This window comes from Trifolium pratense, linkage group LG4, assembly GCF_020283565.1.
Source record: "Trifolium pratense cultivar HEN17-A07 linkage group LG4, ARS_RC_1.1, whole genome shotgun sequence".
NCBI lineage: Eukaryota > Viridiplantae > Streptophyta > Magnoliopsida > Fabales > Fabaceae > Trifolium > Trifolium pratense.
This window is the reverse complement of record NC_060062.1, coordinates 17,688,441-17,704,575: the sequence shown is the minus strand read 5'-3', so window position 1 is coordinate 17,704,575 and position 16,135 is coordinate 17,688,441. Positions and strand designations below refer to the sequence as shown.

At 35.2% G+C, this 16,135-nt stretch overlaps 4 protein-coding genes across 4 annotated transcripts; 2 read left to right on the top strand and 2 right to left on the bottom strand.

Annotated features, from left to right (window-relative positions):
• Positions 1-591: 591 nt before the first annotated feature.
• Positions 592-1,854, bottom strand: LOC123919982 (fasciclin-like arabinogalactan protein 12). Its single transcript, XM_045972047.1, has one exon. The coding sequence runs from the start codon at positions 1,843-1,845 to the stop codon at positions 865-867; it is 981 nt and encodes a 326-aa protein (XP_045828003.1). The 5' UTR covers positions 1,846-1,854; the 3' UTR covers positions 592-864.
• Positions 1,855-4,226: 2,372 nt separating this feature from the next.
• Positions 4,227-11,025, top strand: LOC123922200. Its single transcript, XM_045974947.1, has 7 exons — positions 4,227-4,592; positions 4,939-5,093; positions 8,729-9,011; positions 9,101-9,328; positions 9,738-9,992; positions 10,074-10,744; positions 10,827-11,025. Exons 3-7 carry the CDS (start codon positions 8,736-8,738, stop codon positions 11,023-11,025), a joined length of 1,629 nt encoding a protein of 542 aa, XP_045830903.1. The 5' UTR covers positions 4,227-4,592; positions 4,939-5,093; positions 8,729-8,735.
• LOC123922201 lies at positions 5,278-8,532 on the top strand. Its single transcript, XM_045974948.1, has one exon. It carries the CDS (start codon positions 5,278-5,280, stop codon positions 8,530-8,532), a length of 3,255 nt encoding a protein of 1,084 aa, XP_045830904.1.
• A 3,441-nt stretch (positions 11,026-14,466) lies between the features above and the next one.
• On the bottom strand, positions 14,467-15,703 carry LOC123919980 (fasciclin-like arabinogalactan protein 12). Its single transcript, XM_045972045.1, has one exon. It carries the CDS (start codon positions 15,609-15,611, stop codon positions 14,736-14,738), a length of 876 nt encoding a protein of 291 aa, XP_045828001.1. The 5' UTR covers positions 15,612-15,703; the 3' UTR covers positions 14,467-14,735.
• Between the last annotated feature and the right edge of the window lie 432 nt (positions 15,704-16,135).

Here is a 16,135-nt window from a genome sequence, read left to right as displayed (position 1 = left end):
TATTGAATAAAGATTACAGTGGCCAAATTTTATAGTCTTTATTCAATATAAATAAAGAGAAAACAGAACTAACTCAATAGGAAAAAGACTATAGTCTTTATCCATACACACACATTTATAACCTATGTAGCATGGGTACTCCTAAAACGGTGAAGTACCCGTACCGGGTACGTATCAGTACCGGATACTCCATGGTACTCGTATGGTACGCACCGATTCCGTACCCATTTTTATTTGGTTGATTTATGATGATCAATACGGAAAAAACATATTGACCGTTGAAAATTCTCTTAAAATATTATAATTTTTTATTATATTTCAATTATCTCTCATTTTTTATGAAAATAGTTGAGACGATAGACAAAAAAAATTAAATCTTCAAAGCATGATGATAATAATTCACTTAAAAATAATTTTTCTAATATTTTATACTAACGTACCCGTACCTTAAATTTTCTAAAAATATCGTACCGCGTATCAGTACCGGTACCGGATACCGGTACCGTACCCGTACCTAGGCAACATAGTTTATAACTAATTAATTAGAATACAAATCCATACAAAAGCAGAACAAGAAAACAGAAAGAATTAGAATACAAGCAAAATGGAATAAAATTGTACCATAAAATGCTTAACACTCTCATATTAGAATAATAAATATAAATTCAGAGATAGATACGAATCTCAGATCCCCTAATCCACTCTGATATATAAATTTATCACTATAGTAATTAATCACTCATCTCTCACAATTATTACATAACAATTCATCATATACTCAAGAATATTAATATCATGTTACCTAATTAGATAGAACATTGGTAAATTAAAATCCTGTTGTAGATAGTTCCGGTACTGCGAAAATCAACGTGAAGTTAAGATAACAATTCCAAGACCAAGAACAATGGAAATCCACTTTCCATTCACGTTGATTTTCGCAGTACCAGAACTATCATTCGAAGGCTTAACCTGAGATGATGAATCTGAGGAATCTGCTGATGATGGTTTCTCCTTATCGGCTTTTGGAGTCAATGCTGAAGGTTCTGGTGCCAAAGATGGTGCCTTCCCCGGTGCCTTAGCAACGGAAAAGAATTCTGTAGGAAGTAGTACTTTACCAACTTTATAAATAGCGAGATGTTTATCGGTATATATAATGCCGTCAATTGTAGTGTTGACTTCCCCTGTCGATATGTTCACACTTCCACCATAACTAATCACATTTAATTCCACCTTTCCGGGTTTAGCTCCAGCAAGTGTTCTAACAGGGTTTGTCAAAGTGTCGAAGTTTGAGCTAGATACGTAGTCTGAAATAACGTGGAACTGTAACAACTCGAGTTTTTGTCCATCGGAAAGAGAGTTGAGAAATCCTGCTTTGAGTCCTGAGAAGGCGTTGTCATCTGGTGCAAGAATTGTTAATCCACCTGATTTGATAGTCAATAGTTGTGAATTTAGTTGGTTAGTCAATTGAGTTGTTTTCATGAGTCGGATTAGGACGTTGAATGACTTGGCCTTCCTCAGGATTCCAACAATGTCAACGCTTGGAGTGTCAGGCGTGGCATCGGTGGGTGAAGGTGATTGTGGTAATGAGGGAACCAATGGTTTCGGGGCTGCGGCTGGTACTGTCGGGGAAGGTAGGGTTGGTTTTATCGGAGCATTAGCAGGTGATAATTGCGATAAAGTTATCGTGGTAGAGTACAAGAGGGAAACTACTATTGCCAATGAGAAGGACAAGATATGAGATTGCTTCTTCAACATCATTTTGTGGTTTTGATGAATGTTAAGGCTTATTGCAAATGAATGGAAAAGATAAGAATTGTAGTAGCAATGAGTACTAGTTTGATGCATTGATGATATGGGGGAGAAAGGTTTTTATAGAGTAAGAGAATATATGGTAGAGAAAATTGAGAGGTAGGTGAAAGGTTTTGTTTTAAAACATCAAAATGTGATTTGTGAACTTAATATTGCTACCTGGCAAGGAGATTGAGGTGTTGCATTGCATCTATGAGTTTGTGTGATTGAAGGCTATACCATTCTTCCATCATAAATATTTAATTTTTGTGAATGTTGGTGATTTTGCTAGGCATGTCGTTGCAATCGATCTAAGAGAACTTTTTACATTGCAAAATATATCATTAGGAAGCCCGGGTAGTTTTTAAAATTGGTAAAGTACACGTAATGAATATCGATATTTGTGGATACGTATCCATCCCTGAGAATTTGAGTGTCTTGTGCAAGTTATAATTTTATAAGTCATATAATTATAAATATATACTATGAAAGAAAAGGTACAGATTATGTTAATATCGAAAAGTTCACATCATATAGATTCAATTGTTACAATTTATTTGATAACTTTGAATTCTTCAAATAGATTTCACTACTAAGATCATAAGAGTCTAAGTTTATTTTAAAATTTAGTTATAATAATTATATAATTTATTTATTTTAACACACACAGAAGCATGCACGCACACGCGAGTGCACGCACATACATACACACTAAGCAAAAATAAAAATTGGTTCCCCTAAAATTTTGGTATCTATGCGGTCTCTCCTCTTGAACACACTCTCTGAAACTCCCTAATAATTTATAGAAGTATATTAGTTTTTTTTTCATTTTAAAATTAAAGTATTTATCGGATGCATATGAGATACGTATGTTAGGAATACACATGGATACATATTTTAGAAGTATCATAGGGCCTATTTGTTTTAAATTTTTATTTAAAATAGATTTTATAGTGTTACAAAATTTTGTGTAAAAAAAATTTACAAAGAAACATTTTATAAAAGTTTCAAATGAAAATTTAGTTCGAATAGTTATTCTTTTAAGAATAGTTATTCTTAAAATGTTATTTTAGGTATTTATTGTTATATTGAAAAAAAAAATTGGATATCAAAATTTCAAACAAACATTTAATTTTGAAGCTATTTCAAATAGATTTTCATAAAAATCATTTTTGAAATACAACTTTTTGAAAAAATTGCGATTTTAATTATGTTTTGATCTCCAATAATGTATGTTTATGTTATATGATGTCAAAATTAGTGTTTCAATTTAGAAAAAACAAATATAAAAAAACTTGTAATATTATGAAAAACGGTTTTATAAAATCTATTTTCAAAAATATCAACAAAAAATGCATTGTTGTGTCATCACGAGAGGCAATCAGGAAATCATTCACATTGGGCTTAAGAACAATTTTATAAGTGAGTTGGACACCACACTATAACCCAAAACCTTAAGGTGTTAGGTTTATGGATCATCTCACTTATAAAGTGTCCAACTTCCACTTTTCTAAGCAATGTGAAACTTAACTACTCACACTTGCCACAACACAACGAACTGTTAAATGTTGTAGTTCAACGTGTTATATTAATTAATGTACTCTTTAGGCACATAACACATCAAAAAGGTATAATTAAGATACAAAAACCACCATAGAATAATACTATTGTGTATATATTAATATTAATAGATACAACAATCTCAGATCCCTAACCCAGTTTCATAAATTCATCACCATAGCATTCACTCCTTTTTCCAAATTTTTATAACACTTTAGCTGTTAATTATAATAGCAAGGTAATTTTGGCTAGAAAGTTGGACATTAAATCCAAAACAGCAATCACATTCTGATTTTTTTTTTTTTTTTTTTTTTGGTGAGTACACATTCTGATTTATTATGCCATCATAGTCATTATAAATTGCTCCAAGAACAAGAGACACCCATTTTCCATTCACATTCATTTTCACAGTGCCAGAGTTATCATTTGAGGGCTTCTTAACCTCAGATGAGTCAGACGAATCTGGTGATAGTGGCTTTTCGTTATCAGCTTTTAGAGTCAACGCTAAAGGTTCTGGCGCCAAAGACCGCGCCTTCCCCGGTGCCTTAGCAACGGAAAAGAATTCCGTAGGAAGAAGCACTTTACCAACTTTATAAATAGCAAGATGTTTATCGGTATATATAATGCCATCGATTGTGCACTAGTAGAAAAATGACTTTTGGTTTGGAGATACCACTACCGGTATGTGAATACCAGTAGTGAAATACATTTGACCAAAGGATTCCACTACTGATATTTTTAAAACGGTAGTGGAAAGTTCAGAGACAAGGGATTTTACTACCGGCTTTGCTAAATCCGTAGTGGAAAGTAGACACGGTGGCAATGTCGTAATTACGTACAAATTTGTTTTAATTATCTTCCACTACCGATCTAGGATTCACCGGTAGTGGAATCCTAATAGTGTTATTATTTTTTTCATATTCCCACTTTTCACTACCGATCTAGGATTCACCGGTAGTGGAATCCTAATAGTGTTATTATATTTTTCATATTGTCATTTTCATTCCCAATTTTCATACGCGTTCAATCTCCCTCCCACTGCAAACTCTCCATTCTCAATCGTCCCAAGTTCTTCCAAATCGTCCCAAGTTCTTCAAATCAAACACTCCAATTTCCCAATCATTCTCCAATCTCTCCATTCTCCATTCTCCATTCTCCAATCTCTCCAATTTCATTCGGTTTCATTCTCCAAACCCTAGAATGCTTGATTCGCCTCCAAATTTCTTCGTTTTTATTCGGTAAAGGTATGAATAAATCAAACTTCCTCCAAATTTCATTCGTTTTCGTTTTCATTCATTTTCATTCTTGTTCATTCGTTTTCATTCGCTTGGGTTTTCATTCGTTTTCATTCACGTCGTTTTCGTGGGTCTGTGATGTTCATTTCTGTGTGGGTCTGTGTTTTTTTGTGTGGGTTTTCATTCTTCTTCTGCTTGATGGCTTGATGATGAGAATGTCAATATAAAAATACAAATTTGCATGAGATTTGGAAGTCTGTGTAGGTCTGTGTAGGTCACTTTAGCATGAGTTGTTTTGATATTAACTAAGTTGTATAAACATATTTATAAAATTATCAATGCTTGTGCTGTGCAGGGGTTGCTGTGTTAGGCGGTGATTGCTGCTCCTGCGTTAGGCGGTGATTGCTGCTCCTGCGTGTTGCTTGTGCTGTGCAGGGGCTGGTGTTGCTCTTTTTTGGTGTTGTCATCTTTGTTTGAAGTTAGAAGGTTCAATCACGGTCTCATCTACAGGTACCGATTCTATTTCAAAACATAGAAGCTATAGGCTATGAATTTTTATTAAAATAGAATGCATAATCTAGTCATTCTGTTATAGGCTATGAATTTTTATTAAAATAGGGCGAGAGAATGTTTCGCAATAGTAACAACCTAGTCATTCCTTTAACTTAGAATGCATAAATTTCGAAACGTAGGTATGGACCGTAGTTGGATGAGAGCTAATCGATTAAGTACTGAGTACAGACATGGAGTGATGGAATTTCTACAGTTTGCGGAAAGTAATGCTGAACTAGAACGTCCTCCTCCTGAATTTCCTCCACTTTTTCTATGTCCGTGTATAAATTGTGCAAATAAAGAACCAAAACGTACTAAGAAAGAAATCATGAATCATCTAATTTGTGACGGGATTTGTCAAAATTATACACAATGGATATGGCACGGTGAAGTAGTTGCAACGCCAAGTGTGTCCCATAGAGAAAGTGGTAGTGTGGATATCGATGATCGACTGGAAGACATGATGCGTGATATTGGAGAAGATTCGTTTAAGAGGGCGCATGTGTATGAAACTTTATGCAGTGACAAGGATGAACCATTGTATCCGGGATGCACAAATTTTACCCGTTTGTCTGCGGTGTTAAAATTGTTTAATTTGAAAGCAAAAAATGGGTGGACTGACAAAAGTTTCACTGAATTGCTTGAATTGTTGATACAAATGCTTCCAGAAGGTAATGTAATGCCAAATCGTTATTACGAGGCGAAAAAAGTATTGTGTCCAATGGGTTTGGAGTATGAAAAGATACATGCATGCCCTAATGATTGTATATTATACCGAAAAGAGTTTGTAAACTATAATCATTGTCCGACATGTAAGGCGTCTCGCTACAAAAAGAAAGATGGTGATTCTAGTGATGATGAGGTGACCAAAACGGGTCCTCCCGCGAAAGTCGTATGGTACCTACCAATAATTTCAAGGTTCAAGAGATTGTTTGCTAATGCAAATGACGCAAAGAATCTTAGATGGCATGCAGAAGAGAGAAAATGTGATGGCCAAATTCGCCATGTAGCTGATTCTTTGCAATGGAAGAAAATTGACTCTTTGTTTCCAAATTTTGGCAAAGAGTCGAGAAACCTTAGACTTGGACTTGCTACTGATGGAATGAATCCGTTTGGTAATCAAAGTACTAACCATAGTTCATGGCCTGTTCTCCTGATGATTTACAACCTATCTCCTTGGTTGTGCATGAAGCGTAAATATATTATGTTATCGATGATGATTTCAGGCCCAAGACAACCAGGAAATGACATAGATGTTTATCTAAGTCCACTAATTGATGATTTGAAAGTGTTGTGGGAGGAAGGAGTGGATGTTTTTGATTCGTATTCTGGTGAACAGTTCAACATGCGTGCCATGTTGTTTTGCACCATCAACGACTTTCCGGCATACGGCAATTTGTCTGGGTATTCCGTTAAAGGGCATAATGCGTGTCCCATATGTGAAAAAAAAACATGTTATAAGCAACTGAAAAATGGAAAGAAGACTGTTTATCTTGGCCACCGAAAATTTCTAAATCGTTATCATCCATATCGTAGATTGCGAAAAGCTTTTGACGGAGACCAAGAGAATGGTGTTGCTCCAACGCCCTTAACTGGAGAGGAAGTTTATGAACGACAACGAGACATTAATGTTGTCTTCGGAAAGTGCCAAAAGCCAAAAGGGAGAGTGCCAAAAGCGAAAGTGCCAAAAGCCGAAAGTGAAAGTGTCAAAAGGAAAAAGCAGCCTGTTGTGAAAAGTATATGGAAAAAGAGGTCAGTGTTCTTTGATCTTCCATATTGGTCTAGTCTTGATGTAAGACATTGTATTGATGTGATGCACGTGGAGAAAAATATATGTGATAGTGTAATTGGAACACTTCTCGACATTAAAGGCAAGACAAAAGATGGTGCACATGCTCGTCTTGATATGGATTTGATGGGTATACGACAAGAGTTATTACCACAAAAAATCAATGACAAGACATATTTGCCTCCCGCGTGTCACACTTTGTCTAAAGACGAGAAAACAAGTTTTTGCAAGTGTTTACAAAGTATCAAAGTGCCACATGGTTACTCGTCAAATGTCAAGAGCCTTGTATCAATGAAAGATCTCAAATTAATCGGCTTAAAATCTCATGATTGTCATGTCTTGATGCAACAACTACTACCTGTGGCTATTCGTGGGATATTGCCCGATAATGTTAGGAAAGCTATATGCAGGTTGTGCTTATTCTTCAATGCAATATGTTGTAAAGCAATTGATCCATTGAAGTTAGACGAGTTGGAAAACGAAGCTGCAGTTATCTTGTGTCAATTGGAGATGTATTTTCCTCCTTCATTTTTTGACATTATGGTTCATTTGATTGTTCATCTAGTAAGGGAGATTAGATTGTGTGGCCCAATTTATTTACGGTGGATGTATCCAATAGAGCGATACATGAAGATCCTAAAAGGGTATACAAAAAACCCACACCGTCCGGAAGCTTCGATTGTTGAGAGGTACATTGCAGAAGAAGCTATTGAGTTTTGTTCAAACTATTTGTCAGAAGTGGATGCTATAGGGGTTCCCAAGTCTCGTCATGATGGAAGATGTGACGGTGTGGGCACGCAAGGTTTAAATGTCAAGAGCATGCATATTGATATAATTCTTCAAGCGCATTTGTATATATTGAATAACACTGATGAAGTTCAACCTTACTTGTCTGCTCACAAAAGCATCATAAAGAAAATGCACGATAAGATGAATGAAAAATGGGTGTTAAGAGAGCATAATAAGAAATTCTCAGAGTGGTTTAAAGAAAAGGTCTGCCAAGATGATAGTGTTTCCGATACAATAAAGTGGTTGTCCTATGAGCCTAAATGTAACATATTGACTTGGAGTGCATATGATATTAACAAAACTTCCTTTTATACAAAATCAAAGGATGACCGCAGTACCATGCAAAATAGTGGGGTTATGATTGTGGCAGAGTCCATGCACTTCTCTAGTTCCAAAGATAAAAATCCGGTTATGGCATCTACACCCTACTTTGGGGTGATTGAAGAGATCTGGGAGGTTGATTACGTTGTGTTTAAAGTGCCTTTATTTAAATGTAAATGGATTGATATCAACAATGGTGTGAGAATTGATGAATTAGGATTTACAATAGTTGATCTTTGCAAGTTAGCTTATAAAGACGAACCTTTCATCATGGCATCCCAAGCAAAACAGGTGTTTTATGTCAAAGATCCTTCTAATGAACGGTGGTCGGTGGTTCTACAAGGAAAAAATGTGCATGGTAGTTATGAAAATCAAGAGCTTGATATTTCCGAAATTCCTCCTTTCTCATCAGATGTGCCTACCTTCATTGAAGAAAACGAAGAGGATGATGTGCATGCAGCTATTCGTTTAGATCATGACGAAGGAATATGGGATTAGAGAAGAAAAAGCTGCAGATGCTAGCATATCATTGCTTTTCTCCTTTTATTTTGATTATGTTTTGATGTGCTGTTTATGTAATGCATCTGTAATGTTTTGAATATGTACTGTTAGTTTTTAGCTTTTATGTTTTGAAAAAAAAAACTTCTGCTACTGCTGTATTGTTCTGAATATGTACTGTTAAATACTTAAACAGATACGATATGGCTGATTCAACCGACAACTCTGCTGAAACTAGTCAACGTAATAAAAAAAGTGTTAGAGGTCCCACTATGTTGAAAGCAATTGAAAACGTTCGTAAAACGGGTATAAAGATCCCTCTCCAGTTTGATCTAGAAACTGGAGAGTGTTATGGTAACAATGCCTCCCATTTTAAGAGTTACGTAGCACTTCTTACTCGAGAAAGATGCAGTATTGCGAAAGAGTTGTGGAAACATATACCTGAAGGAGTAAAAAATGCTATGTGGACAGATATTAAGGTATTTGAAATTCAACATTTTGTTATATTTTATTATCATATCAAATACATCTTATGCTAACACCAAATTTTTTAATGTAAATATTTTAGGCTATTTTTGTTATACCCGAGTTTGATGATGCAAAAAGGAATGATCATTTTAAGAAAATATGGTTTCACTATGCGGCGGAGCGGTGGAAAGATTTTAAATCACGGTTGACTAGAACTTATATCACAGACCCCAAACCAGATGACGTTCCTCCATACGTCAAGTATCCTTACATCAAAAAAGATATATGGGAAGAGTTTGTGAAGTATCGACAGACCTCTGATTTTAAGGTTAGTGTAATTTCAAAATCATTAAACTGTGTTGACTGCTGCTACTGCTGCTACTGTGTTAAATATTGTGTTTTGTGATTTGTGATTTTGTGATTTTTATGTCTTGACTGCTGCTACTGCGCTAAAACCGCGCTAAAACTGCGCTAAAACCGCGCGAAAACTGCTGTTTCTGTCTTTAACATTGCCTAAAACTGTGATTCTGCTGAAACTGCGTTAAAACATTGCCTAAACTGCTGAAACTGTGACTGAAACTGTCTTTAACATTGTTGGTAGTCTGCTGAAACTTGACTGAAACTGAAACTTGACTGAAACTTGACTGAAACTGTCTTTAACATTGCCTAAGTCTGCTGAAACTGCTGAAACTGCTGAATGTGATTTTTACATTACTAATTATTTGAGTTTATAATAGGAAAAAAGTCAAAAGGGTAGGGAGAATCATGCAAAGAATGTTTACCCACATGTATTATCCCGTGGAGGGTATAAGAGGCTCGAGGAGCAGATGATCAATGAAAAGAGATTGTCCTTATCGAAAGATAGTTCTGGCTTAACTGATGATGATCGTCATCCATCTCCACCGGAACGCTATGAGACATGGACGAGAGCACGACAAAAGAAAGGGGGAGAATTCACATCCGAGCCTGTAAAAAAAGTTGCTGAGAAAATTGTAAGTAACATTATAATCATGCTTTTGCTTCAAGTAACACAATTATTTACTATATTGTGACTTTGTTTGTGCATGTTGTAGGAGAAAATTGTTGAAGACTCAAAAAAGGGTGACTTTGTTCCAACGGGACGTCACGATGTCCTAGCAGAAGCCATTGGAACACCTGAGCATGGTGGTAGTGTTCGTGGTGTTGGAAAAAAACATAACATTACCACTTACTGGGGAAGATCAAAGGTTTCACGTCAAAGTCAAGGTATAGATGTCAAAGAGCAACTAGCAGCATTTAAAGCAGATTTGGAAGCTAAGTTTGAGGAAAAGTTGGCGCAAGAGCGTAAGATGATGCAAGATTCTCTTATGGAGACACTAAAGTCCATGGGTTTATCCCAAACCTCTGATACAAATAATAGAGTCATGGTACCTGAAGCGCAAACTGAACAACTTGTTGTCACCGGAAGCGCAAAAGGGAGTTGTTCTCCTGCACCGGTCAAGATGCAAAATGAACTCAAGGAGGTTGTTGTCACTGAAAGCGCAAAAGGAAGTCGTTCTCCTGCACCGGTAGCAGAGGCTCAAGATAACATGGACGATGTTCAGAAATTGTTAATCATGGTTCTGAAAAGGGGTGATGATCATTTGGATGTAGAATTAATTCATTGTTCAATGTGTACTAATTTTCTCATGTCTTGCAAGTGTATAAGAGAGTTGTTGGTGGGTTCTATTTGGCTCGACATGAGTACTCTAAGTGTTTGGTGCTCGTAAGTGTACTTTCTTATTTACTACTATCTCAATATCTGTTAATATGTTATATATCTCTCCTAACTTTAAAATTATATTCAGGTACATTCATCGTTTATGCATTGAAAACAACACCACAAATGTATATGGAATTTTGGAACCAACTTTTCTGAACATTGTTGGTGATGCTGGGAAAAAAAGTGATCAGAGAATATCTCAAAGTAAATGCAAGAAATACATCCAGCATAAGTTACAAAATGAAAAGAAAGAGTGTCAATTATTACCATTTAACCATGCGTAAGTTTGTATGAATTTGTGTATTTTTTTAATACTTATTTATTTTTTATAACTCATAGTTATTAACAATATAATACTGTTCTTCCACGCACGCGTACAGAGGACATTGGCAGTTGATAATACTTTGTCCAAAGATAAATACCGTGGTTGTTATTTGTTCACTACATTGGAAACTTAATCCAATAATGGAGAAAATTGTTTCAAGGTAATTAAGTTTATACTTTAGGGGTTTTGGTTATATACTATAAACATAAATTATTACAAATTTTATATGATTTTATGCGGCTTTTTTTTCTTATGAATTAGTGTTTTTACGGTTGATCAAATGGCGAATGGCAATAGAAAGAACAATACCGTATGGCTTTATCCACAAGTAAGTGTGGTATTCTAACTTTATATATATTTACTTTTTTGATAAGTAAGTGTGGTATTTTTTGATCAAATGTTACTATATATAATTTGTAGGCGAGGAAACAATATAATTCAAATGACTGTGGATACTATGTAATGAAAAATATGTTGGACATTGTCACTGCTAAGATAACTGATTCTTGGATGGAGGTAATAATTTTTATTTTTTATACATCAATAATTTTTTATAACCGAGTCAAGAATAGTTTTATATTATTATTTACTTATTGTAGGTATTTAATGACCCAAAAGAGTTAACAGCTGAGGAGATGTATGAATTGCGATTACGTTGGTCAACATATTTCTTGGAGTTATTGGAGGGTTAAGATTTATCTGGTGAGTTATAGAATAGTTAATTATTTGAACTTTGTTTTTGCAAATTGGTCTATTCAATACATTGCAGCAATTTTAGTTTACACTTGTTTATTTGAACTTTGTTTCTGTCAAATTTGAGATTCTGCAGGGTGATGAATTGGTTATTAGCTTTAGTTTGAGTCTTGGAAGCAGATCAGGTGATGGAATTGGTATTTTGGCTCGGATGTGCATCTCACTGTTTTGGACTGTTTATTTTGGACTATTTTAGGATGGTTTTATGAAGGAATTGGTATTAGAATTGGTATTTTTGTGATGGAATTGGTATTTTATGAAGGATTGGTATTTTAGAATTGGTATTTTAGGAATTGGTATTTTAGGATTGGTATTTTAGGAATTGGTATTTTAGGACTGTTTATCAGGTGATGGAATTGGTATTTTAGGATGTGCATATACTGTTCTAGAGTTTTGATTTTTCATATTAATATGCAGGCACAGGAAGCTACAAAAAAACGAAAAAAAAAAAAAAAAAAAAAACTAACATACCACTACTGATATTTATAACAATCAGTAGTGAAAACTAACATACCACTACGGGTATTTGTAATTACCCGTAGTGGAATCGTCAATTCTAAAAAAAAAAATGGAATAGCATACATACCACTACCGGTATTTACAAATACCGGTAGTGGAATCCCAGATTCTAAAAAAAAAAAAAATGAAAACCATACATACCACTACCGGTATTTGTAAATACCGGTAGTGGAATCCCAGACTCTAAAAAAAAAAAATGAAAACTATACATACCACTACCGGTATTTACAAATACCGGTAGTGGAATCCCAGACTCTAAAAAAAAAAAAAATGAAAACCATACATACCACTACGGATATTGAAAATACCCGTAGTGGAATCTCATACATACCACTACCGGTATTTGTAAAAACCGTCGTGGAATCCTCATAAATTTAATTAATAATACAGTAGAAACCTGACATACCACGACGGGTATAAAAAGACCCGTCGTGGAAAGTATTGACTTACAACGACGAGTGTGTTTACTACCGGCCGCGGCCAGTAGTGGAATCCCTATTTGGCCGGTAGTGGAATCCCCTTTCTGCACTAGTGGTGGTGTTCACCTCGCCGGTTGATATGTTCACACTTCCACCGTAACTTATCACATTAAGTTCAACCTTTCCTGGTTTGGCTCCGGCAAGTGTTCTAACGGGGTTTGTCAAAGTATCGAAGTTTGAGCTAGATACGTAGTCTGAAATAACGTGGATACGTAGTTTGTTTCTACAAAGTACTACTTTGTAAATTTTAGTCTTGTATTGCAACAATTAAAAAAAGTGAGACCCTTCTTAATTTGTCTTGATTATCTTAGAAACAAATTAGTTATAATTTTGAATGCATATACAAAACATATACTACTAGCTATCTGCTTTAGGTTTATGAAGTAATCGACGACGTGTTGATTTTATATTATGAACATATTGTAACATCGACTACTAAGTTTAGTAGTTGTAAATCTAATTTTCAAAAAATTTGTACTTATATGAAAATATGATCACAATGACGAAATTAAACAAAACCAGATAGATATGTCAATCCGAGCATAAAAACTATATTCAAAACAAACTCAACATCCCTCTACATAAGCAGATAAAAATACTTGTCTCACTCGTGCACCATAGACTTGACCTTTATATACATATTGTGAAACCATCGATTCTGAATCAAAAGGTTTGTCCGTGCAAGGGCCTTACCATACAATAGCTTTATTTTCTTTTACGTTTTTTACCATTTTCATCAGAATTAGCTGAATCTGTTGAATGAGAGCTCCTAGTGTCAGAATTTGAAACTTTTTCCTGTTGTTGCTTGATCAAACTTTTTCCTGTTATCTGCATTGATTCTTTATCTTCATCTAATTCAACGTCTGAGCCACTTTCTTGATCTCCCTCGCTGCTTTCTTCATCGTCACCCAGTAGGTCTTTCTTCATCCCCTCGTAAAGCTTTTCATTCATCGCAAAATACAGGTCCAGTTTAAACACATCAAGTGAAAACTCTGGATCTATATCCTCGTCAGACGAAACTTCATGAGTTAAAATATCTTCCTCTTCCACAAGGTGTAATTCAGGCCGAACCACAGGATAACCTTTAAACTTAGCTTTTTTTTATAGCAAATAACTTTTCGATCATGAATTGAACGCGTTTATCGATTCTACCTTCATAAAGAATTCCGTGGAAATGATGAAATACACCATAAAGTACTTTAGGTGAAACATCCTGCAACATCGAACCACATTCTACAACAAATGTGCTATAAACTTAACAGTATTAACTAATTGAGGCTTATCATTCCTCTGATAAGCTCTTTTGAATTGCCAAACAATTCTTCTGATAAAAAGTTTGAGACATCATGAGTTATCAAACATTATTGTCAAAAAAAAAATGTTGGGAGAACATCATGAGTTAAGTCCCACATTAAGCTTTTTTTTTTTAATCAACTGAATGTAAAACTCCTAACAAGCCCCATTTAACATCAATAGCCCTGAAATATTGGCAATTGTAATTGCAATGTGCAACTCCAACTTCAATAGAAACATTTCCAATTTTCTAGAAAAGAAAAATAATTAGGGTTTTTTTTTTTTTGTTTATAACCCTCTGGTTCCTAGGGGAAAGGGGCCCTAGTCCAGAGTTTGGCCGCGAGGTAAGTAAAGTCTGGCAAAAAAATAATTAGGGAGTTTTATTGGCAATAAACTTTTCAAATTTACAAAACAATGATCATATACAAGCAAATGAAATTAATAGCATAAGATAGCATTCACCATAGCATATAGTCACACAAACCTTCATACACCTCTCATTCTCAAAGTATACATCATAAGCTAAAAATTCAAAAACAATACAAAACCAAAAATAATGCAACAGAACGAGTGTGTTCTTAAGAAAAAAACTCACTGAAATAACCATAATCCACTCATCTCAATATCAAGTTTGCATCATAGCCACCAAACCTAATACAAGTCCAACTGACACAAACTTTCCACACATAACCTTCACAGAGCCAGATTTGTCTTCTGTTGGATTAATTACCTGCGACGAATCTGAGGATGTATCCTTATCGGTTTTAGGCGCCTTTGCTGTATCAGTTGAAGGTTCTGGTGCCAAAGAAGGCGCCTTTCCCGGTGCCTTAGCAACGGAAAAGAATTCTGTAGGAAGAAGCACCTTGCCAACTTTATAAATAGCAAGATGCTTATCAGTATATATAATGCCATTGATTGTAGTGTTCACTTCTCCTGTCGATATGTTCACGCTTCCACCGTAACTTATCACATTTAGCTCAACCTTTCCGGGTTTGGCACCGGCAAGTGTTCTCACAGGGTTGGTTAGAGTATCAAAATTTGAGCTAGATACATAGTCCGAAATAACGTGGAATTGTAATAACTCGAGTTTCTGTCCATCGGAAAGAGAGTTGAGGAATCCTGCTTTGAGTCCTGAGAAGGCGCTGTCATCTGGCGCGAGAATGGTTAATCCACCTGTTTTGATAGTCAATAGTTGTGAATTGAGTTGGTTGATCAATTGAGTTGTTTTCATCAATCGGATTAAGACATTGAATGACTTGGCCTTTCGGAGGACTCCAACGATGTCAACCGCGCCTGTAGTGTCGGGTGTAGAATCACTGGGTGACTCTGGTAATGATGGTACCAATGGTTTAGGGGCTGCAGCTGGTTGTGTTGGGGAAGGTAGTGTAGGTTGAATTGGAGCTTTAGCTGGTGATAATTGAGATAAAGTTGTGGTGGTGGAACACAAGAGTGAAACTAGTATTGCAATTGAGAAGGATAAGAGAGATTGAATTCTAATCATTTTGAAATTTTGTTTAAGAAGGGTTAAGATGATATTGAAGTTGTGAAGATTGTAGGAATTTTACTTTGCAATGAGAAATTGATGCATTGATGATAGTAAGGAGTTGGCTTTTATAAAGGCTTGGAGAGAATGACAAGTTGGTGAAAGTATTTGTTATAAAACCTTAATTGTGTCCTTGTTAGCTTAGAATAGTTGAAAGGTACGTCACATTATATATGTAGGGCTCGGAATTCGAACTCTACGAGACACTTTACTTATTAATTTTAGCCTAATTGACAAGGACATCACATTATATATGCAGTAGTCAGGGTTCAAACCTCGAGCACTATACTTATTCACATTAAAGTAGAATTCTAGCCAATAGACTACTTAAAAAAAATCTTAATTGTGACTTGTTAACTTATATCTTGGTATCTTACATTATATTAAGGTGTTGCATAGGTCTCATGCTGGAGAATATGGTGGGGCATCAATGAAGATTAAAACATTAGAAAATGTGAGATCTTAGTTGTAATGAACCATAT

What these genes read in the sequence shown, in the direction of transcription:
- LOC123919982 (XM_045972047.1), bottom strand. Translation starts at nt 1,845, where the DNA reads ATGCATCAAACTAGTACTCATTGCTACTACAATTCTTATCTTTTCCAT.
- LOC123922201 (XM_045974948.1), top strand. Translation starts at nt 5,278, where the DNA reads ATGGACCGTAGTTGGATGAGAGCTAATCGATTAAGTACTGAGTACAGA.
- LOC123922200 (XM_045974947.1), top strand. Translation starts at nt 8,736, where the DNA reads ATGGCTGATTCAACCGACAACTCTGCTGAAACTAGTCAACGTAATAAA. An exon ending in GACAGACCTCTGATTTTAAG is followed by an intron (nt 9,329 to 9,737) that starts GTTAGTGTAATT and finishes AGTTTATAATAG; the next exon opens with GAAAAAAGTCAAAAGGGTAG. An exon ending in ACTCTAAGTGTTTGGTGCTC is followed by an intron (nt 10,745 to 10,826) that starts GTAAGTGTACTT and finishes AATTATATTCAG; the next exon opens with GTACATTCATCGTTTATGCA.
- LOC123919980 (XM_045972045.1), bottom strand. Translation starts at nt 15,611, where the DNA reads ATGATTAGAATTCAATCTCTCTTATCCTTCTCAATTGCAATACTAGTT.